The sequence below is a fragment of the Henckelia pumila genome, unplaced genomic scaffold (genome assembly GCF_033568475.1).
Source record: "Henckelia pumila isolate YLH828 unplaced genomic scaffold, ASM3356847v2 CTG_525:::fragment_3, whole genome shotgun sequence".
Lineage (NCBI taxonomy): Eukaryota > Viridiplantae > Streptophyta > Magnoliopsida > Lamiales > Gesneriaceae > Henckelia > Henckelia pumila.
In genome coordinates, this window is record NW_027331857.1 from 4,053,762 (window position 1) to 4,076,688 (window position 22,927).

A 22,927-nucleotide genomic window follows, 5' to 3' on the forward strand; every position below is an offset into this window, starting at 1 on the left:
TTGTAGATAATTTTTTATCAATCTATGGTTTTTCCGTATATAGATGGGAATGAATCTCATTTATTGGAATTTTGAGATAGAGTAACTGAAATTCATTGTTGTTCTCGAATATAACGATTTAATTCCGAATCATAATGGTTTTAGTGTTGCATTATGACCTAGATATTGATAATTTTTTATAATTAAAATAAAAATGGGCTACTTGAATTTGTTATTGTGCACTGTTTTTTTGCATGTCATGTGTTATACGAATGAATGTATGATTTTCAATTTAGATCTTATTGTATTGAATATAGTTTTTTTAATAGTTTGATAGTGAAATCTAGAAGTGATTCTTGTGATTATTTTTTTTTTGTTATTATAAGTAAAAAAACAGATTTTTGTGATTTCAATCTTCATTGGATGTAGCTTGATGGATATTTTTGTGAGTCTAAGAACAATGTGCCGAATTTGTTTGGACTACCCAATTGAAGTGAAAATATGAAATTACCCTGAAATAATATGAAAACTCACTAATACCATTGACCAATAAATATTTATTTAATAGCTCTTCTTCTCCCTTTCCAATCTAACGTTTTTCCAATTTGTCTTTTACTTGAATCCTTCATTGACGGCTAAATCAACGAAGATCAATATATTTGTGTCGATGTTTTGTGCAACAAACTGAGGCAAAAAGAGTTTAAAACTAAGAATCGTTAGATTTTGAAAATCTTTTCGTAGAACCAACATCGAAACAACAAGTTTAAGGTATATTTTTTTTCTGAAAAATTAAGAAATTTTTAGATGCAATTCCATCTGGATGATTGGGTTTTTTTTTTCTTTTCCAATTGAGTGATTCTTTGACTGTTTTGTATGTTGTGTTGTGGTTATGTTGAAGTTCCGTACATATCGTGAATTATACAAATTTGATGGACAACTTTTAGATTTTACATATATAAGTGGGGTTGTGGTTCATCTCAACCAATTGTGTATTGATTATCTAAAATTTGTAATTATTCTCGATTATAATGATTTCATTGTCAATTTTCATCGTTTAGTACTCGATTATAAATATTATGTGGATATTCCTTGTGTGACGCCCGGGGCTGAAGAGGCAGGGAGTGATCGCCGGTGCCAAGAGGTTGCACGGACAATGAGCGGCTCCTGGTAGGCTTCTAGGCGGAGGGAGACATGAATGAACCGATCCCGTGCCGGAATGAGAGGGATTCTGAGACTGTGTAGGTATGGGACTACATGATTGAGGAGGGCTTAAAAGATTTCATATGTACTATTCATATCAAGAAGGTGCATCTTCTTTTCGGAAGATCATCACATAAGAACTCCAAAGTTAAGCATGCTTGACTTGGGGCAATTATAGGATGGGTGACCCCCTGGGAAGTTTTTCAGGGTGTGTGTGAGTGAGGACATAAGCACACTGAAAAGACCCGTCTTGATACAGTGGGACGTTACAAATGGTATCAAAGCCGACCTCTCTTAGTACGGTATGGTTCGGGGACGAACCAAGCGGAAGCTGGTGGGCATGTGACGCCCGGGGCTAAAGAGGCAGGGAGTGATCGCCGGTGCCAAGAGGTTGCACGGACAATGAGCGGCTCCTGGTAGGCTTCTAGGCGGAGGGAGACATGAATGAACCGATCCCGTGCCGGAATGAGAGGGATTCTGAGACTGTGTGGGTATGAGTCTACATGGTTGAGGAGGGCTTAAAAGATTTCATATGTACTATTCATATCAAGAAGATGCATCTTATTTTCGGAAGCTCATCACATAAAAACTCCAAAGTTAAGCGTGCTTGACTTGGGGCAATTATAGGATGGGTGACCCCCTGGAAAGTTTTCCAGGGTGCGTGTGAGTGAGGACATAAGCACGTTGAAAAGACCCGTCTTGATACAGTGGGACGTTACACCTTTTAATATTCAAATCAGCTGCCTAAAATTTTTATCTTCTTATTATTTTTGTTGTTGTGGAATGTGTTATAAATAAAGCCTCGATCTTCATTTTTTAGTTTTATTGTATTGAATGTTATGCTTTTTATTGATTGGGTTGAGAATGGAATATATAAATGGTCGTAGGTGAAGACGGATATGAAACCCATAAAAAGTTTCAAGGATTTTTTTTTCAAAATATGTTTTCATCTTGAAAATCGATTAAATATCATTTTTCAGCAAATATTTGAAGGTTTCTGCGTTTTGGTGTTGATTTTTGGTGTTTTTTTTAAATTCTTGATTGTGTCCCTTTGTCCCAAATTTGTAGTGTTCTAGTGTTGATTGTGATCATTTTTTTGTTTAAATTATTTATTTGTTTCTTTTGATTAATTGTTCGAAATTGTAGAATGATTATGCAGAAGTTCGTAAATTTTGTTTTAAATGCTTGACTTTGATTTCGTTATCGACAATTGCGGGTGTTTTATTATTTAATTTGATAAAAACATACTCATTTATTTATTTGGTTGTCACAGTGGATTTTTTTTACTCTAAATCCTTCAATTGTATTTTAAGGTTCATAAATTATTTTTTAGTTATTTATTTTCATGTGTTTATCTCTATTTTTATGTTTTTGTTCTTGAATTTGTTATATGATTTATGTTTATATTGTTGGCTGCTTCATTGGAATAATTATTCATTTGAAATGATTAAGTGATTATGGTAAATCCAATTTTTCTTAAACTTTATTTTGGTTCTTTAATTTTTTTTTAATCTGTTTGTTAATGCATTTTGTGAATTCATTGGAGTAGCCCGTTACACAGAAGAAATGAGGACAATAAAAAGAGGGTGAAGATGGACACTAATCGAAATTGTGTTGCTGCGAGTATGTTATCTGAAGAAATGACTATATTATTTGTTGAACATAGATCGCTGAAAAATAATTTTGATTTATTTTTATTATATGGTTATGTTTTTTGGGTTGATGTAAGTATGACAATAATTAATTAGTTGAAAGATATGTTGTAAACTCAATGTGATTCAATCTGTTATTTAAGCTTAAGTGAAATCAATTTTTATGTGTGTTCTTTATTTCTGATACAAAAATTAAAGATAATAGTACATAATATGTATAATTTAGCATAGTTATTCGTCTTTCTAGGTTAATAAATTGTTTTACTAAGATTGAATATGTCAACCAAGTAAAAAATTTTATGATCGAATATATATATATATATATATATATATAAATTTTATGATGGAATATATAAATATATATTCGAGTAATCTTACTAAGAAGAACATGTCAACCAACTAAAATAAATTAGGTTCGAATTCTTCTGAATTTCGAATAAATCAAAATTAATTTGCAACAATCTCGGAATCATCATCCAATTACTTGAGTGTTGATCGTCTTATGTTACGTGTACTATTTTGGAAAATATATAAGAGAATACATCTTTTTCATTATTCAATGAGATCATGTGTAACAATATTATTCATTGCTCAATATTGTGGGACAAACATTGTGGGTCATGAGGATCACACTCTCCTAGTGAAAGTGGCTTTGGATCAAAATGTCATGTATTAACTAGGAACAAACTCAGACTTATGCATAATATTATTTTTGATTTGCGGAACAAGAAGAAATGTTCATGTTAACATGCACCAATATCCTATAATACACTGCATGACACAAGTGGAGATGAGTTTTCAGTTCCTACAGATTGGTAGAACCATCACTCAAGTGTTTGTCTAGTATTGTGTCTTGCCCCACTCTTGTCTTAGTTGTATGATGAAGACATTGATCATGACCCAATGAGAACACCATTTGTGGATGTCCATTGCCACCCAATGTATACAATAGAGGTATATTTTCCAAAATCCAAAATCTTATAACTTGTTTAATATGATGTTTTCTCATCTTTGAGGACTATCATTTATTCTAATTCCACTCATTTTTCAGAACATGTGAGTGCGAGATCGAGCACAACTAGCACGCAGAGATGTGATAAATATTATTGAATCAAGAACAATGTTTTTCGATTGTAGGACAAACATTGTGGGTTATGAGGATCATACTCTCCTAGTTAAAGTGGCTTTGGATCAAAATGTCATGTATTATGAGCAATCTCAGACTTATGCAGAATAATATTTTTGATTTGCGGAACAAGAAGACATGTCCATGTTAACATGCACCAATATCCTATAATACAATGCATGACACAAGTGGAGAGGAGTTTTCAGTCCCTAGAGATTGGTAGAACCATCACTCAAGTGTTTGTCTAGTAATGTGTCTTGTCTCACTCTTGTCTAAGTTGTATGATGAAGACATTGATCATGACCCAATGAGAACACCATTTGTGGATGTCCATTGCCACCCAATGTATACAATAGAGGTATATTTTCCAAAATCCAAACTATTAACTTGTTTAATATGATGTTTTCTCATCTTTGAGGACTATCATTTACTCTAATTCCACTCATCTTTCAGAACATGTGAGTGCAAGATCGAGCACATTTAGTACGCAAGGATGAGATAAATATTGTTGAATCGAGAACAATGTATTCCGATTGTAGGACAAACATTGTGTGTCATGAGGATCATACTCTCCTATTTAAAGTGGCTTTGGATCAAAATGTCATGTATTAGAAACAATCTTAGACTTATGCAGAATAATATTTTTGAATTGCGGAACAAAAAGACTTGTCCATGTTAACATGCACCAATATCCTATAATACATTGCATGACACAAGAGGAGAGGAGTTTTCAATCCCTAGATATTGGAAGAACCATCACCCAAGTGTTTGTCTTGTAATGTGTCTTGCTCCACTCTTGTCTAAGATGTAGGAGGAAGACATTGATCATGACCAAATGAAAGCACCATTTGTGGATGCCCATTGCCACCCAATGTATACAATAGGGGTATGTCTTCCAAAATCCAAACTCTTAGCTTGTTTAATATGATGGTTTCTCATCTTTGAGAACTATCATTTACTCTAATTTCACTCATCTTTCAGAACATGTGAGTGCAAGATCGAGCACATTTAGTACGCAGGGATGAGATAAATATTATTGAATCGAGAACAATGTGTTCCGATTGTAGGACAAAAATTGTGGGTCATGAGGATCATAATCTCCTAGTTAAAGTGGTTTTGGATCAAAATGTCATGTATTAGGAACAATCTTAGATTTATGCAGAATAATATTTTTGATTTGCGGAACAAGAAAACATGTCCATGTTAACATGCACCAATATCCTATAATACATTGCATGACACAAGAGGAGAGGAATTTTCAATCCCTAGATATTGGTAGAACCATCACCCAAGTGTTTGTCTAATAATGTGTCTTGCCCCACTTTTATCTATGGTGTAGGAGGAAGACATTGATCATGAGCCAATGAGATCACCATTTGTGGATGTCCATTGTCACCCAATTTATACGATAGGGGTATATTTTCCAAAATCCAAACTCTTATAACTTGTTTAATATGATGTTTTCTAATCTTTGAGGACTATTATTTATTCTTATTCCACTCATCTTTCAGAACATGTGAGTGCGAGATCGAGCACAACTAGCACGCAGAGATGAGATAAATATTATTGAATCAAGAACAATATTTTTCGATTGTAGGACAAACATTGTGGGTTATGAGGATCACACTCTCCTAGTAGACATTGACCAATCAAAGACTTTGACTACCACCTACCCCTCATTATTAAGCTCTATCGGTACACTTCATCACATCTACTCGCTTCTTGATTTCAGTTTGGTTAGGGTATACGCTGACAGAAAGTTATGAGCTAGAAGAGTACAAATATTTCTCAATTGAGCACATAACGTTCTACTTCTCAAGATAAAATTTTGGGCCACTATGATCGACGTTCCCAAGTGATATTAAATTAGTTTCAATTGTCTTGATTCGGGATAATTTCAAATATATTTGGAGCAATCTCGGATATTTGCGGGATAATCAGAAAGACGGTCTGGAATGTGAGATATCATTCTTTGCAAATGCACAAACTTTGTCAAATATATGAAACGCATGCATTGTCCCTGATTTGGGATAACTTCAAATATATTTGGAATAATCTCATATTTTTTTGGAATAAACAAATAGAAAATTGAGAATGAAATATTCAATTTTAGGCAATATGACACAATTTTATGACTCGTTTATTTGAGGCAGTATGAAACTCACTTTTTTGGTAATGTATGATTCAAATTCCTGAATTTAATCGATTATATTGAATATGTCGATTTGTTTTTATGTTGTAACATGTAAAGTTTTAGGATATAAAGACAGAGATCAGTTGCACAAGTGTTAATATGTAGTACTCATGGTACGTACATAAAATACAAAACGACTATCTGATTTATGATCATAAAATTATATTTTACTATCGCAATAAAACAAAAAGTAACATCATTATGACATGCCCTGCTCACGACATATAAAATGTTTCTTAATCTTAAATCAAACATTGATTGCGCCTCAAATCATAAATCAAACATTAAAATTTAAATAAAAACTAAATTAAACAAATAACATATTTCATAAATTAATCACTGAAAGTGCTCATCATTCAAGTATCTATCATCATCTTTAAACACAAAAATAAGTTCAGACCAAACAACTTCTAAATAAACTATGATTTACGAACCAACTTCACACGATACGACAACACAAGAGAACCCAATACATAAGAGTACACTACAACCATAACTCAAATTAATATAAAACAATAGTGTGTTCCATAGAATCATTAAATCAAGTGTAAACCAACAATGCTTGCACTAGAACAAGCATATCTCCTTGAAGGTCCGTGCTCGAGCCAACTTCCATAACCACTAGCTTTCTCTTATGTAAGTGTAAAGATGGAGCATACGTTGCTTTCTTGATTATGAAAGTTCAATATTTTTTGTTATGTCGACGATAACTTCTCAACACCTAAATAAAAACAAAATAATTTACAGTGAGCTTAAAAAGATAAAATCGTGTATGAAAATTTTAAAATTAGAGAATAATAAATAATTTAGTATTATTAGCTTCACAAAATTATCTACTAAATGTTACAAATAATAAGCATGATGACTCACCATAAATAGTTGTTCAGCTGCCTTGATAATCTCAGGATGTCTATCCGATAAAAAATGAACTCGTCGAATAGAGTGCATTGATATGAAAGTATAATACTTCTCAAAATGTAGTGGAGATACATATCGAATAATCATGGTTTCTAATGAAATTTCACCATATTGTTCTCAGGCTCCAAAAATATTCATCAAACTACATCCAATGAAGATTGAAATCACACAAATCTGTATTTTTACTTGTAACAACCAAAAAAAGAGATATTACAATAGTCACTTCTAAATTTCATTATCAATCTATTAAAAAAACTACATTCAATATAATAAGATCTAAATTAAAAATCATGTATTCATTCGTATAACACATGAAATACAAAAAAAACAGCACACAATAACAAATTCAAGTAGCCTATTTTTATTTTAATGATAAAAAATTATCAACATCTAAGTCATAATGCAACACTAAAACCATTACGATTCGAAATTAAATCGTTATAATCGAGAACAACAAGGAATTTCAACTACTCTATCTCAAAATTCCAATAAATAATATTCATTCTCACCCACATACGGAAAAACCAGAGATTGATAAAAAAACTCTGTACAATTCACACGATTACACAAAAATTTAAAACAATCATTAAAACCATAAAAAATCTCAAAGAATCGTTCAATTAAAAAGGATATATAAAAATAATTACACTACATGAAACACTGTAATGCTATTTCTTGGCTGCAAATTTTTAAAAACCTAAAATAATACCTTAAAATCTTTGAAATAATGGTTCTTCAAAAAGATTTTTATGGTCCAGAAACAATTCACAACGATTAGCAACTTTCTTCAATCCGATTCGAAGCAGATCTGCAATATTGCGATCGGTGGATTAGTCGTTTACGATTGATGGATAAGTTTGTGGAGAATTTTAACAAGAATGATGGAAAGAAACTGTAAGTTGCCTGCCTTATAAGTAATTTTTATTTTATTTTTAAAGAGTTAGGGGTGTTATTGGGTTTCAAAAAAAAGTGAGGATATTTTCGTATTTTGTGCTCAAATAAGGAGTTGAAACAAATGACAGAACTTTGTCAGAAAATGAGAACAAATATTTGCTAACAGAGGGCAAATATAAGTTTGTTTATGGAAATTTATTGATCATTTCCCCTTATTTTTTTATATAATCTTTACGATTAAATATTATTTTTTATATCAAAAATATTTATTTTCATTATATACATGTCAATTCCACTTATGTTACAAATAACCTAATCAAAATCCTATAATTTTCATTAATAATTTTATTACTCAAATTTAAAAACTTTAAACAATGTAAAAAATTGAAATTTGCTTGAAATCCCAAATCCAAACTTAAGAACGCATTCGATCAAAAGTGTGTTTACTCTCTCTTATACGCAGAAAAATGTTACTAAACTAGTTGCCCACACATATATATATTTTTTCTTGTATTACATAAAAAAAAATTTAAAAATAAAATAAATACGATTCCATTTGAGAGAAATCGGCGACTGTTAGAGCATCTAAGAAACGAAGAAAGCGAGGCTCAGATCAGATCTGGAAATACAGCAGGAACAGAGACACAGGCACCGCCATGGCTGCAAAACCAAGTTGCGTATGCTGAGTAAGTATCAGATCGAGAGAAAAACCAAAGCAAACCCAACCAAAAACCGCCCGAGGATCCAACGAGTTTATTTTTCTCTCAAATCATCCACTCCACATACGCCATCCTGGTTTGCCCAGCCAAGTTACGGTCCGATTTCTCCATCCCCGACCCAACTCGTAACAAATTCATCGTCACAGCCTTCACTAGGAACCACAGGTAAAAAACAAAACAAAAACAAAAGAAAAGAAAAGAAAAGAAAAGATCTGGTACAGATATATACACACACACACACTGGAGGTGAATCCAGAGTGTAGTACTGGATATGTCAACAGTCTACTTGATTTTGCGGAAATCATCGGCGACGAGAGATTGTTGAAAGAAATCCCATCTCTGCTTGCCTCATTCTTTGAGTTGGGGTTTTTGCGATTGAGCGTTTGAGTCACGCCAGCTGCACCTCAACTTATACTAGGGGTTACTTTCGTTAAAATAATTATCACATAAACTCATGACGTTCTCTTATTCTCTTGTGGCTAAATTTTGTGAGATGATATTTTGATTCGATCCTTTGTGATAATGTATTATTTTTTTATAATATTTCGTTATAAATATGTGGATAATTTGATCCTTACATTTGATAATAAATTTTAATGAGATTATACATTATAGATAATATTTAAATCATATATCCGATTATTTATATTTTTACACATATGTATAATTATTATTTAACATATATTATTGATGTGACAAAGCAAAATTATAGTTAAGAATAGTTTACCATTTGAGATAATCGGTTATTGCATCAAATTTCCCTTTTATTGACTCTAGATTTGATAATTTGAAATTTATAACAACAAAATGCAATCCAAAAACCTTAAATTTTGTGAAATGGTATTTTGATTAGAGCACTCATGATAATATATCATTTTTATAACATTTTAATATAAATATAAATAGTTTGACCTTTTTTATAAATAAAAATCAGCAAGATCGCATCGTAAAACCAATTCATTATAAATAAAAATAGTGAGAACGCCACATAAAACCAACTCATTAATTATATATTAAAAACATTATATTTTTTTCTCGGTTTTCTAATCTTGTTGGTAACTCAATTCCCGGTTTAATTCTACTTATTTTCAATTTTAGTTTTTTTAGTGATGTGATATCAGATACATAAATAAATGATGTGCAAGTAATTTTCGATGAAAAAAACCTAAAATAAAAATAATGAGAAAAATGTAAATTATTGGATTAAGAGCATAAATTGATGGATGACATAGAATAATTATTTTTAAAACAACAAAATTTATCATAGAGTAATTATTTTTAAAACAACAAAAGTTATCCTAATTCAATAAATATTTTTGACGATATCATAATTCAATAATTATTTCAATTAATTATATAAAATTATTCTAGAAACTTACCCATAAATTTATTGATTTAAAAATACATTATGATTTACCCATAAATGTTTTTTTTAACTAAAAAAAAGTTCAAAAGCAGACTAATTTATTTGTTTTCTAAAAAAAAAAAAACCAGAACGGGATGGGATGAGATGTGGCAACCTACCACCCATGTCGCCGTTGGATATTTTAGTCTAAATCTAAAAATTGATATGTGTGAATGAGGATGCTAGTGGAATGGACATTAAATGATCTTATTATTATTTTTTTTAAAAATATTAATTAATAATATAAAATATGGGGATTGGGATCTTATTTGTTTTATACATGACCGCTCCCATGGAACTATACTTTGACTCCACAAATTATCATTCCTTCATATGTTACAAAATCCACCATAGATATAAGACATAGCTCTGTAAAAGAGCTGATCACCTATTCAAACAACATTAAACCAACATCAATTTTATTTATTGTCTTCTGTCACAAGATACAAATTTTTTGCATACACAAAAAACCCATTCACAGGGGAAAAAAAAAAAAAAAAAAAAAAAACTCACTTGGAATGTAAAATCCGTGCCAAAGAAAATCAATTAACAGGATAAGTTGTGGGCAGCAAAGTATAATTGGCAACTCCAATATCTATCTCCGCCTCTTCCCCGTGTTGCCTCTTGCAATGAAAATACAACACAGTATATGCCACCGTCTGATAAATACTCACCAAGGGAGCTAATATTTCAAAAAGCAACCCACAAACTATTGAATCTGAGGGTATTTTGTTACCAGAAATCTTTAGATAAACCACAGCAATGATCAGATTGAGCAGAATGAAGAAAAGAGTCAGCATGTAGCCCTTTAACCTTTGCCCCTTGACAAGCTCGGAAGCTTTTCCCATCGCCACCATCCCGTAACAACCTTCTTCGGTGACCGAAACAACTATGGCTAACACCCAAATAACCACCAGGTAAAGGTAGAAAAGAAAAGCGGCGATCGCGAGAATGCTAGTGATCAAAATGGTGACGATGTTGGGATATATGAACACAGGAGCAGCAAATATCACAAGAATCGGTAGAAAGCCCAATGAATGAATCGAAACGTAAACGCTTGTAAGAAACGGCTTTGTCCATGTTCTGGCAACTCTGGAAAATAAGTCTTTCGTCGATAAAGTGTTCCCGGTGTACGACACGGCGGCTATCAGAATTGTTGATATGGTGGTGAAGAAGAAGATGAGTAGTAAAATGAACATGAAGGCGATTTCAACTGCGAAAGTAAGCGCTAGGATTTCTCTCATGAAATCAAACTCGTCGTTTAATCGGGAGGGGGTGGACGAGCTCGGATCGGAGGCGTTGAAAGAGCTGGGACGGGGCACGTAAGATTTTGCGGTGGATAACATGGCCTGAGACAAGCCAAGAATGGAGAAGTCCAATGCGACATAGGTGATCATCGAGAGAAGAACAGAGAGTAGGGCTACTAATGCTATGAGTTTCCCATTTTTGGGAATGAGTTTGAAAGCTTCTTTGAGAACACCCAAGAAGCTGAAAACTCCATTAACATCCATGGCAAGTGGCTACGAGTTCAGAAATGGAGATAAACTTTCATGTATGATTTGGTGTTATTTATATAGTTGAAGAATCGTGGTGCGAGGACTTGTAGATTAAAGAAAGTGCAAAGGCCCCTCCACTCGCAAGTTGCTATTGATCATTTCGTAGGAAGTTTCTTTTAATGACTAAATAAATATATAATGAGGAGACCGTCGTTGGAGTGATATTTCAGCCTCAAAATTATTTAGTCAATTTGTCCTTTTGTGGATTTGTAGCCTTGGACAAGTTGGAGACAATTTCATGTAATAATATCTTATCCTAAAATTAAATCAGCATACGATTTCATAGTAGTCTTTGTGTGTAGTCTTTAGCATTAATCTGGTGAAACAGAGTTAAAAGTGGGAGTACATATACGATGTCAACAATTTTTTATTCTCTATAAATATTTTAGAAAACTAACTGTGATGTTTATGAAAGACATGGTTATGTAATAAAGTTAATTGATGCTTAGATTGTTTCGTTTAACTGCGGGCCCAACTCGTTGGATAGGTAAAGCCCCGTTTGGGGTATTTTTGATTGAAATAAGGAAGAAATACCTTTTTGAGAAAAATCACAAACAGATTATAAATTATAATATAGTACTTGGGAATTGGGATATTTCATTATTATCTTGAATAATCAAGATAGAATTCAATATATGATATTCAAGAATGCATTTATCAAATCTGTGCAAACAAACATTTTCCAAAATTCATGGATCAGAGCAATGGTGGATTTTCATCGGAAAGAGGCGACAGAACAACACAAATCTAAAAACAAAGAAGCAGATCGTTTCGGGCAGCAACCCGTATCGGAATTCATTCGAATCATAATTAACCAAAGAGATTGATGAAATGTAGAGTAGAATTCTGGATTATATAGATCCTGAATCCGTAGTAAAATCCCAATTCCTTATCAGAAGTCAACCCCAAAAAATTCGCAAAAAAATAACAAACCAAAACCAATCTTTCGACTGCAAAATCGAATCGCAAAGTGAAAACAAGTACACACGAACGATCAATACATCCGCCAGTAAAATAGTAATGGCAGCTTACAAGAAAAGAAGCGTACTAATTAAGCAGACTGGTAGTAGTAATAATCGCCACGGGGCCTATCGGTTTCAATGAAGAGGATGGCGTAGAGAGCGTAAATGATCCCAGGAACGTACCCCAAAATAGTCAAAATCAAGCAAATCAAGAACTCCGCCTGGGAAACACACCACTGTTAGAGTGGCAAAATTTCACAGATTATCGATACTGGTGGGAAAATTATACTTACGGTGCAGCAGCCATGGCGGAGGCAAACGCCGAGCGGCGGAAGCAAGATCGCCAGGATTATTTCACAGAGTATTTCGCATCTTGTCGGCATATTTTCTGCCCCAAATTTTCTCACGGGGAATCTGCCACCAGACCGTATATCATCTACTTTTTTATTATTCCAAAATTGTCAATAATTGTAGTTTTAAGGCAAAAAATGGGATTATCTTCTTCAAATAGGTCATTTTTTCAAAAAAAAAAATGTTAATCAAACTTAATTCCCCAATTTTCCTGAATTTTTTGAGATAATTTGACTCATGGAAATTATTATTATTTATTTTAAGGCTGCGTTTACTTGGAGTGTTTATCATGTGATAAGACTATTAATAATAATTCATTACATGTTTACTTAAAAATTAACAAAAATTCATAAACTCAAGGCCCGTTAATAATTAGATTTGAGCATGATTTTAATCCTCAATTTCATTAAGGATAAATAATCTATGGCTTGTATAAATGGGAAGAAAATTAAAAAACTCCAAATATACCCTTCTTTATAATCTTTTCTATCATATTTAAAGGGCAAAATTGTGAATTTTTGTTTAATCACAATTCTAATCACAATTGTAATCAATCACAGTAAACAAGTTGTTATTTATCCACAACACTCTATATCATATCTAATTAGTTTACTAATCATCTTATAAATTATATCTTCACAATCCTATCAACATAAGTAAACGCAGCCTAAAAGTATTATTTTTAATAAAATATATATCAAGTCGATATGTTTCACAAATATAGATTCATGTGAGATTGTCTCACGAATCTATATTAGCGAGACATATCGACTTGATCTATATTATAATGAAAAATAATATTTTTAAGTCTCGTGAATCTATATTTGTAAGAAATGTCGACTTGATTCATATTATAATAAAAAATAATACTTTTCAAATATTATTCTCAAGAAGATTATAAACTGTTTTCTTCAATTGGTGAGTGATAAGTGTATTTTATACACATAATTTAGTTATGATTTTAATTGTTAAATGTTTGTTTCGAGCAGATTTATGTGGTATTTTGTTGTTTTTGTGTTTACAGTGATTTATTGAATATATTTGAAAAAGAGAGGAAAAGAAGAAATTGAAGAAAAAAATAGGGAATTAAAAGAAAAAAAAAAGGAAAAAAATTGAGAAAAGAGAAGAAGAAAAAGAACGATAAGAGAAGTAAGGAGAAGAAAAGTAAATGGGTTTTCAAATTGGGCCAAGGTTTAGCGCTAATTGTTAGCGCTTGAGGAAAGCTATCGCGCTGTGTCACAAGAAACTTGAGAATTGGAATTTCGAACTGAAGGCGCGCCCGCGCCGTTCCTAGCGCGCCCGCCCCGTTGCTGTTTGGAATGTTTTAATTATTTCGGGCAAGTATTTTATGGGCTTTTTTGATGGATTTTTTTACACGATATAAAAAAGAATTTAATTCCATCAGAAGAGGAAGAGAGCTGCCATAACACATCACACACATATCAGAGAACAGATTTTGATCGTGAGATTTCTGAAGGATTTCTGGAGCTTAATTGAAGAACGAAGACGGAGATCGATAGACCGGACATGGCGTCGACGACGGATTTGTTTCTTTTATCTTTTATTTATTTTATTCTAAATATGTTTGGATTGATGAATTATTGTTTTATTCAGAATTTTATTATTAACTAAATTTTTAGAGTCTAGAGGTCGAATGGAACTTGTGTAGACACTTTCATGAATTTTTGAATTTATTGAATTGAGTTTCTTCTAGATTAATTGTTTTTTCTAGAATTGATTGTCTTTTCAATTATCTGATCAATGATTGATTTGTTATATTTATTTGAAATCATTGCTCGGGAGAGGGGATTTTGAATAGGGCCATTGGAAAATACACTGTTAATTATTTATACAGCTCAGGATAAATTCTTAATAGGGATATTGAAATTTAATTGTAGTTGATAAACATTATTTGTCGCTCGAGAGAGGAAAATAATAAACTTAAGTGTTCTTGGCTATTAATTGACTAGAATTCATGAAACTAAATTAATTAGGATTGATTGTTGTTGAAACCAGGTGAAATCTATACTCTAGACCATTTTTCTCTGATTGATTTTTATCTGAAAGTTGTGTGCGTGCTTATCAAAATCCTTTGATTATTTATTTTCTGCAAAATTCTGAAATATTGATTTTTTTAGATAAAATTTAGACTATTTTAATTATAAGCACTGATTATTTTCATTTTACTCCCTGTGGAATCGATATCTGAATTATTCATTATATTAAAATTTGATACTCGTACGCTTGCGAGAAATTTTCACAACAGTGAGAATAAGGAAATACAAATCATTAGTAAGAAAAAGGAAATACAAATCATACTAAAGTTAAATAAAAAAAATTTATTTGGCTTTATCTAATCATTATAATATTACTTCAATAATAGATTATTGTTAATATTGCAAAAGATGTGGAGTCACGTGCAATTTAATTGATCTAATAATTTTATTCTTTTAAAAAAGGAACTCAACCCTTTCCTCTTATTTAATTTGATTTCCTACCAACTATATTCAACATTCTTAAAGAAATAACACATCTTTTTTCCTTAATCAAATAAATTAAATTAAATGATGAAGTACGATAAATCACTAGCCTGGGCTGGGATGGGCTAGGTCCGGAGACATATGATAGACAACAGACATGGGCCGGGATGTTGTTATAACATAATGAGCCGAACTTACTTCCCATCAGTTCCCCATGGTTCTGGCCTTCTAGGTCACCCGGCGTAGAATACTTACAAGCCTTTGAAGTTATTGGGCCAGATTGGCGCAGCCCCATTCACTAATCCTGGTCGTAGTATACCAGATGTTTTCGTTTTCACCTTACGTTCAATTAGGGCTGACAAAAAATATCGAAGTATCTTCATACCGTCTTTACCGTACCGAAAAAAAACCTTAAATATCAAAAATTTCGGCATACCTTAAATTTCGGTACGGTATGATACCTTACCGAAATTTTCGATATCGGTATCGGTATAAAATTTTCGAGTTTTTGATATTTCGGTATACCGGAAAAAAATCGGTATACACGGTATCATACCGATACCGTACCTCCTCCTGTACAATATTCTCTCTACCAGGTGATATTTAAACTTGATATCTCGTTTATTTTGTATCCAATGTATTCATACATTTGTTTCTTCATATATTTTTTTAACACGCAGAAGTAAGATTTTCAAAACCTAGGAGGCGTGGACCTTTTCTGAAATTGGGAAAAGTTCAACTGCGTCCTGTTTATCTACCGACGATTTCAAATTTTCGAATTGGAGTTAGATTCGATTTGGAATTTTCAGAATGAAGTAATGGAGGTGGAACGGGTTCTAGAGTTAGGATGTATTGGCCTGTAAATAATATTAATCCCAGGGGTAATTTTGGCCAACCAAAATTAGTCTCATTTGTAATCAAGACAATAAAAACCGAACCAAACAAATATAAATTTTTCTCAGGTAAAAAATAATCCTAACTTGAAACATAATAATCCAATGTTTTATCCATACATTTATAATCTCATCATCTGTACCAAGTGCACCCTTAGGTGGTATCCTAAGGTTATATTTAAGGATCGTTGTTACCGATTAAAATGTGATGTATACTGATTTTTTAGTGGATTCCACTTCTATTATGAAATATTAATCATTAAATACACTTTTAGGAAAATATTCTAGAGATAAAATAAAATAATTTCCTTCTAGATTGCTACAGTTATTTAAGAAACAATTAATAATATTAATTAGTGAATTTAGGAAGAATTAATCAGTTGTCCGCATCTGCAAATGGAACGTACTGGTTATATATTTTTTGAAATTTGAGGGTGACCTTTCGTTTTCAGCTTTATATTAACTTAAAAATTAAAATATATAATTTGATTATGTTAGCATTTTACAATTAATTTTCTGATTTACTTTTAAAAAATCAATATTGATTGGAAATCGAGCAAATAGTTCCTACATGCATGATAAATATATATATATATATATATATATATATATATATATATATAATCGAGATATCTGAATCTGAAGGAGGCATTAGGTCATTCTCGCGTTCTTGAATCGATTGGAGTGGAATGATAAATGCAAATAATTTTTATATTTTTCTTTTCGTATGTGCCAATTGCCATTTAGCTAATAAGCCCGTTTTATTCGGCTTCAAAGACATTTGGAATTTTTCAACCACCGTGTACGTGTAACCGCTATACAGAAGATAGGGACCCATCTTTTTCTAATCCTTCGAGAAAAAGATTCATTCTCCTTTTTGTATTAGATTAGAAATCGAGATAAATCTTTGGATTATTTTTTTTTTATCTTTGGTTCAGCAATCCCAAAGTTTCTTTTTTTATCCAAAAAATATTTTTTCGCGCTCTTTTTTATAACAAAAATATTGTTTAAGAGCCCTTCGGTATGAAAAAAAAAAGTTTGTGACGCTGTATTGGACTTCCGATAGATAATTGAAAATCGAAAATCGGTTCGATCAAAATTTGCATTTCCGGAGTACCAAAAGCAAGTACCTTACCAGGGCTTGACATGCCGCGAATCCTCTTGAAAGAGAGGGGTGCCTTTGGGAACGCGAACACAGGTGGTGCATGGTTGTCGTCAGCTCGTGCCGTAGCAAGAGTAACAATACAGTTTATAATGCTACAGGGGCGGGTATAGTAAGTAAAATCATACGAAAAGAAAAGGGGGGGAAAGGTCCGTTGAGCGCCTCGTGGCTATGTCATAATAAATCCGAACACTTGCCCCGGATCGACTTCCAGATCATAATTGTTCTAGTAAAGAACTCCTGTAAATCCTCAGACCATTCAGGAAGTTGCAATAGAAATATACGCCCAAAATTTTTCGAGTCAGGCCGATTCAGATTATTTCAATTTTTTACTAAATATTTTATTTGTTTGTCGCACAAAAAAACATGTCTGTCCATTATGCAATAGCATGTTTTTTTATTGATAAGTGGGTTTTCATTTTTTACCCCCCTTGGATGACAATCAAATTAAACATAAAATCAAATCAAATCAAATTTATAAATATAAAAAAATGGCAATTATTAATGCTGATTATCTTGCATGATCGTACACAAATGTAAGTAATGCGACGAGCAAGTCAAATTGCTGCTGAAATATGTTTCTTGATATTATGAAAAATAAAAAAAATATTTCTTGATTGACATCATAAAATTATTCTCAAAATCGTGTAACCGAAAACAGAATAGTTGTTTGCTTTAGGGGTGTGCATTAAACGGTTCAAACCAAAAAAATCGACCAGACCGTAAATTTCGGTTTTTTTGGTTCGGTTTAAATGGTTTTTCGGTTGGTTCTGGTTTTGATTTTTGATAAATTCGGTTTTTCGGTCCGATTTATGGTTTTGAATTTTAAAAAACCGAAAAAATCGAACCGACCATTTAAAATATAACAAATAATAAAAATAATTAATATATGTTATTTTCATTAGGTTTACAGATTTGCGTCCTCCCTTCTTGACTTTTCACTGCTAATCCCTAACTTGATAATCGTCAATCGTTATATTTTTTATTATTTTATTTTGATATCTGTAAGATAGCTAACAAATTGGTTACAAAAATCATAATATGCCTATTTTTATTACTTGATTTTGATGTTTTAAGATAATCAAAAACTTGTTTTGATCACAGTTTTTTTATTATATTTATTTTAAATAATTTAACATACAACTTCATTTATAAGTCAAATTGTTACTCAAACCGTAATAACCGACCGTAATAACCGAAACCGTAATAAAAATAACCGAACCAAACCGAAATAAAATGGTTTGGTTTAAGATTAGGAATTTGAAAAACCGTAAACCGAAACACCGAACCGAAATTTTTTAAAACCGAACCGAACCGACCATTGCACACCCCTAATTTGCTTATTATAGATTCGGTTCCAAATACCCGAATCGGAGTCCTGAACTTATGATTCGTTTCATGTTACTGAAAATAAGAAAAATGAAATCACTTTGAGCAATATTGGAAATTTATCTGAAAATAATGGTGCCGGGGAATAAAATTGATGCAGATGAAAATTTATTTTAGAATATTTTTTAAATTTTCACTCTAAATAAATAAATAATGAAAAACATTAAAAAAAAGATGTATAATTTTTGTATATAGTTTTGGACTTTTCGCAAACATAAAGGGTGGACAACTGCGACTAAGATTTCCTTCTATGTTTTGGGCTTCTGAAATTTCATTCAATTGATTAAATAATTGTGAGGAGAATCTCAGGCACCTAAACATAGTCCCACCCATGTTTGTAAATATGAATCAAGATTTTGGATCCATATCTTCAATTTTTTTATGAAACATTTATAAAATTCATCAATATAAACATTTAAAAAATAAATTAATTTTCTATATATGTTTATCCACTCATATCATAACATAAATATGAATAAATTATGATGCAAACACAAAATGGACAAAAACCTTTTAATTAGAAATATCTTGGCTAGATTGATGTCTTTGTCGCCTTTCATTTCAAAATTATTATCGCAAATCTGAGTTGACTAGTCTTTGGCATTTAATACTGCTGAGGACTGAAACGTCATTGAATTGGAATCTATTTTTCATTGGTTATTATTTTTAAACTTCAAACTTATATTTTTCCCAAAATAAAATTAAAAGCTAATCAAAAAATTAAATATCAATCTAATTATTAAATTTGACCAGTAAATTTCTCTTAATTAGTTTACTAAATTATATATAAAATTTAATATATACAATATTAATTGGAATAAATAATACACGTGTGAGGGTTTGTGGGGGGTGGGTGTTTAATTTGGAAAATAGAGTATAGAGTAGCTGCAGATGTAGGCAACGCCTGAACCTGAGACTGTTACATCGTTTTAAAGCACTTTTATAGGCATGTCTGCTTCGCTCTCAGAAAGTTTTTGTGTACTTTGTGTTACCCCAAATTCAATTAATTTTTATAATATAGTTTATTTAAAAAAATATGGTTTTATTAAATCAAAACAAATGCACATATATATAGTACAACAATTTTTTTCTTACATTAAATGTAAGCAGCAAAAGTGTTCCTTAGAGACATATGACAAGACGTTAGCATGACACAGTTCTGCCACTGCTTTTAGTCAAACACTACGGCTATATATATACAACTAATATCAATATAGTTTTTTTTGTGTGGCTAATTTATCAATGAATATACATTGGAAATCAATTTTTTATATATATATATTAATAAAGCTACTATTGCGAGGATTTTTACTGACTAAACTGTTAATATGTACGTGATATTCGAACTCAATAAACACTTAAGAATTTTGCTAACAACGGATTCATACCGTAAGTCATTCATGAAATTTTTTTGACTTTAATATATATCACCAAAACTCACGTGAGGGAGTTTTATATACAAGTAAATTTTGTGTTGACTAATCTTTTATATAACTAAAAGTTAGTAAAAGAATTTAGTTTTATATTAATTATATATATCGTCATCAAGATAAAAAATAGTTGAAGTGGCGGACAGCATATGGCATCACATAAAACATTCCAGGTTGGCCAAAATCTGAAGACCAATTTGTAAGGATAATGTCGTTAACAAAAGTTTTAACGGTGATGAAATTTTGGGCTCTCATTTGACAAGAATGGCCTCGAGCAAGATTGAGATTTGAGGCTCCTGCAAATAATTTATATTCTTTTTTTATTTTATAAAAATAATTAATCCGAATTAATATAACAATCTATTCCAACAATATATATACTACTTAAATTTTTTATTTTCTAACCGATCGATCTAACATGAACTGAATAACAAGAATTCACTTATGTTTTTATTTACGATGGTGTATTTCACAACTTTTTTCAAGTATAAATATCGTCTTTTACATATTTAAGTACCATTTGAAATTAAAGATATTAAATTAATATAGAAATAAATAATATAATATGATAAAAAAAAATAAAAATGATAGTTAGTATAGTATTTGGTTTGATTGATAAATAATAGTTTGATTGGTTTGATTGATTAAATTTTAATTTGGGTATTTTGTTATCTAACTTCGATCAACAATTAATTTTTAAAAATAACTTACTGTAGTGTATTTCAAATATATTTGGAGATGAAATTTTCTAAAAAAAATTAATAAAATTTTAAATTAATGATGGATTACAATTTTATCCTTTTAAAAATTAATAAAATTTTAATAATTTTATTTCTTAAGAGTAGTCTATTAATTTAATTTAAATTCAATGATTTGATGTATTTAAAATAAATAGTTATTTATTTGATTGATATAAGATAAATATTTAATAGATATATAAATAATACGATTAAATAAACATGATATTGTATAAGATAAATTGTCAATATCTATTACTACTATATATAAAGGGAGAAGACATAATATAAACCGTCATTTCAGCATTTTACATTTCAATAATACCCTTCTAACTTTCAACTACTCATTTTTCACATTTTTTTAAAACAAAAATCTCATCCAATCATTTTTTTAACCCAACTCGTCCAGTCATGTTAATATATGTATTCTTTTTTTCTCATAATCTCACATTTTTACACAAGTAGCATCTATATTTTGATTGATTAATCATTAAATCTATTAGTGGGTTTTCAAATTATAAAATGAAAATTTTATCTTATGATGTTTTTTTGATATAAAAAAATTCATTAAAAAAATTAATTTTTAGGCAAACGTATTGCGTGTGCATTATAGCTAGTGTTAATTATATGTCAATTCATACTGTGCCTTAGATTTCAATACATTTAAGAGCACCGGAAAAGCTCATTGTAAATATATTTCGCATATGTTTGTAAATTCTGGACAGGCCAATCATGCGAGTTTTTTTTTAATTATTCATATTAGTTTGATTGTCGGCATAATCCTTCATTTGGTTTAGTTTCATTCTGTATGAATTAGTGTCATATATAAATATAAATATAAATACATATAATTTGTTTGATCGATAGATGCTTAATAAAATAGCAATAGTTTTACGTTTTTCAATGGGTATGGATCAAATTAATTTATAATAATATTTATAATACATTAAAGTAAAAATCATCGTAAACTTACTACATATGTATAATAGTATCTATACGATTTACCTCAGTATCTCTAAATGTGAGACATAATATTAATTATAATCACACCTATATTTCTTTCAGAGAGTGTTTATGGTATTAGCAACTTGATATAATTAATGATATTTGATATTATATAGGATAAACTGTATTTTTTAATTTACATTTCTTGTTTTATTACGATTTTGATTCTTTATTTTTTCAAATTTAGTATTAATGATAATTTTTGTTGTTGTTTATATATATTTTGATTATTTTTTGGACTTGACACTAATATTTATAGTTATATTTTAATATCTTGATAAAAATGATTAAAATTATAGAAAATTGAAATATATTTAAAATTGAATTTGATAATATAAAAAACAAAATCGTAAAGATTCAAACATATAATAATAAATGTTTACATTTCTAATATGAAATTCGATCTAACGTATCCGCTGCATTAAACTCGATCCCTACGAGGGGGCAGGCCAATCCACCCAAAATTTTCTTCCATTCAAATATATATATATGACAATTATTTAATTTCTACGTCAGGTAGCTGAAATTCATCTAATATAGTGTCAAAAAATTTCAACAATTGGATTTTAATATTAGAAGTAAGTTGAAAATACGTGGATTATGTAATCTCAAGATAATGAGGTATAATTAATTAATTATCGTGGAGTAACATAAACTTCGCCCTAACAAATATCCTCTAATCGGAAATAATCTCGCCGTCGAGCAACATCCACCATTATTTTTATTTTGGAAAAACATATAATAATCTCATTATTATATTATAATAAAAAAATGGAATACAATAATATCGATCGTGTCATTACTTACAATAGCAAAGTTGTCATTACTTACTATAGAAGCAGATTTTGTTGCAATACACGTGGGCACTTTGTTGC

The 22,927-nt window shown here is 30.7% G+C and overlaps 2 protein-coding genes and 1 long non-coding RNA gene across 3 annotated transcripts; all 3 read right to left on the bottom strand.

The window, feature by feature from the left end:
• Positions 1-6,527: 6,527 nt before the first annotated feature.
• LOC140873336 (uncharacterized) lies at positions 6,528-9,176 on the bottom strand. Its single transcript, XR_012148000.1, has 3 exons — positions 8,902-9,176; positions 7,779-7,877; positions 6,528-6,872 (listed from the first exon to the last, which is right to left on the bottom strand). It is a non-coding gene; the product is annotated as an uncharacterized lncRNA (long non-coding RNA).
• Positions 9,177-10,629: 1,453 nt separating this feature from the next.
• Positions 10,630-11,598, bottom strand: LOC140873124 (uncharacterized). Its single transcript, XM_073276103.1, has one exon. The coding sequence runs from the start codon at positions 11,596-11,598 to the stop codon at positions 10,630-10,632; it is 969 nt and encodes a 322-aa protein (XP_073132204.1).
• An 879-nt stretch (positions 11,599-12,477) lies between these two features.
• LOC140873307 (UPF0057 membrane protein At4g30660-like) lies at positions 12,478-13,073 on the bottom strand. Its single transcript, XM_073276400.1, has 2 exons — positions 12,899-13,073; positions 12,478-12,826 (listed from the first exon to the last, which is right to left on the bottom strand). Exons 1-2 carry the CDS (start codon positions 12,986-12,988, stop codon positions 12,695-12,697), a joined length of 222 nt encoding a protein of 73 aa, XP_073132501.1. The 5' UTR covers positions 12,989-13,073; the 3' UTR covers positions 12,478-12,694.
• Positions 13,074-22,927: the final 9,854 nt, after the last annotated feature.

Excerpts from the sequence above, each read along its gene's own strand:
- LOC140873307 (XM_073276400.1), bottom strand. The coding sequence starts at position 12,988 with ATGCCGACAAGATGCGAAATACTCTGTGAAATAATCCTGGCGATCTTG. Across the intron at positions 12,827-12,898 it reads TCCGCCATGGCTGCTGCACC|GCGGAGTTCTTGATTTGCTT; the intron begins GTAAGTATAATT and ends TGTGTTTCCCAG.
- LOC140873124 (XM_073276103.1), bottom strand. The coding sequence starts at position 11,598 with ATGGATGTTAATGGAGTTTTCAGCTTCTTGGGTGTTCTCAAAGAAGCT.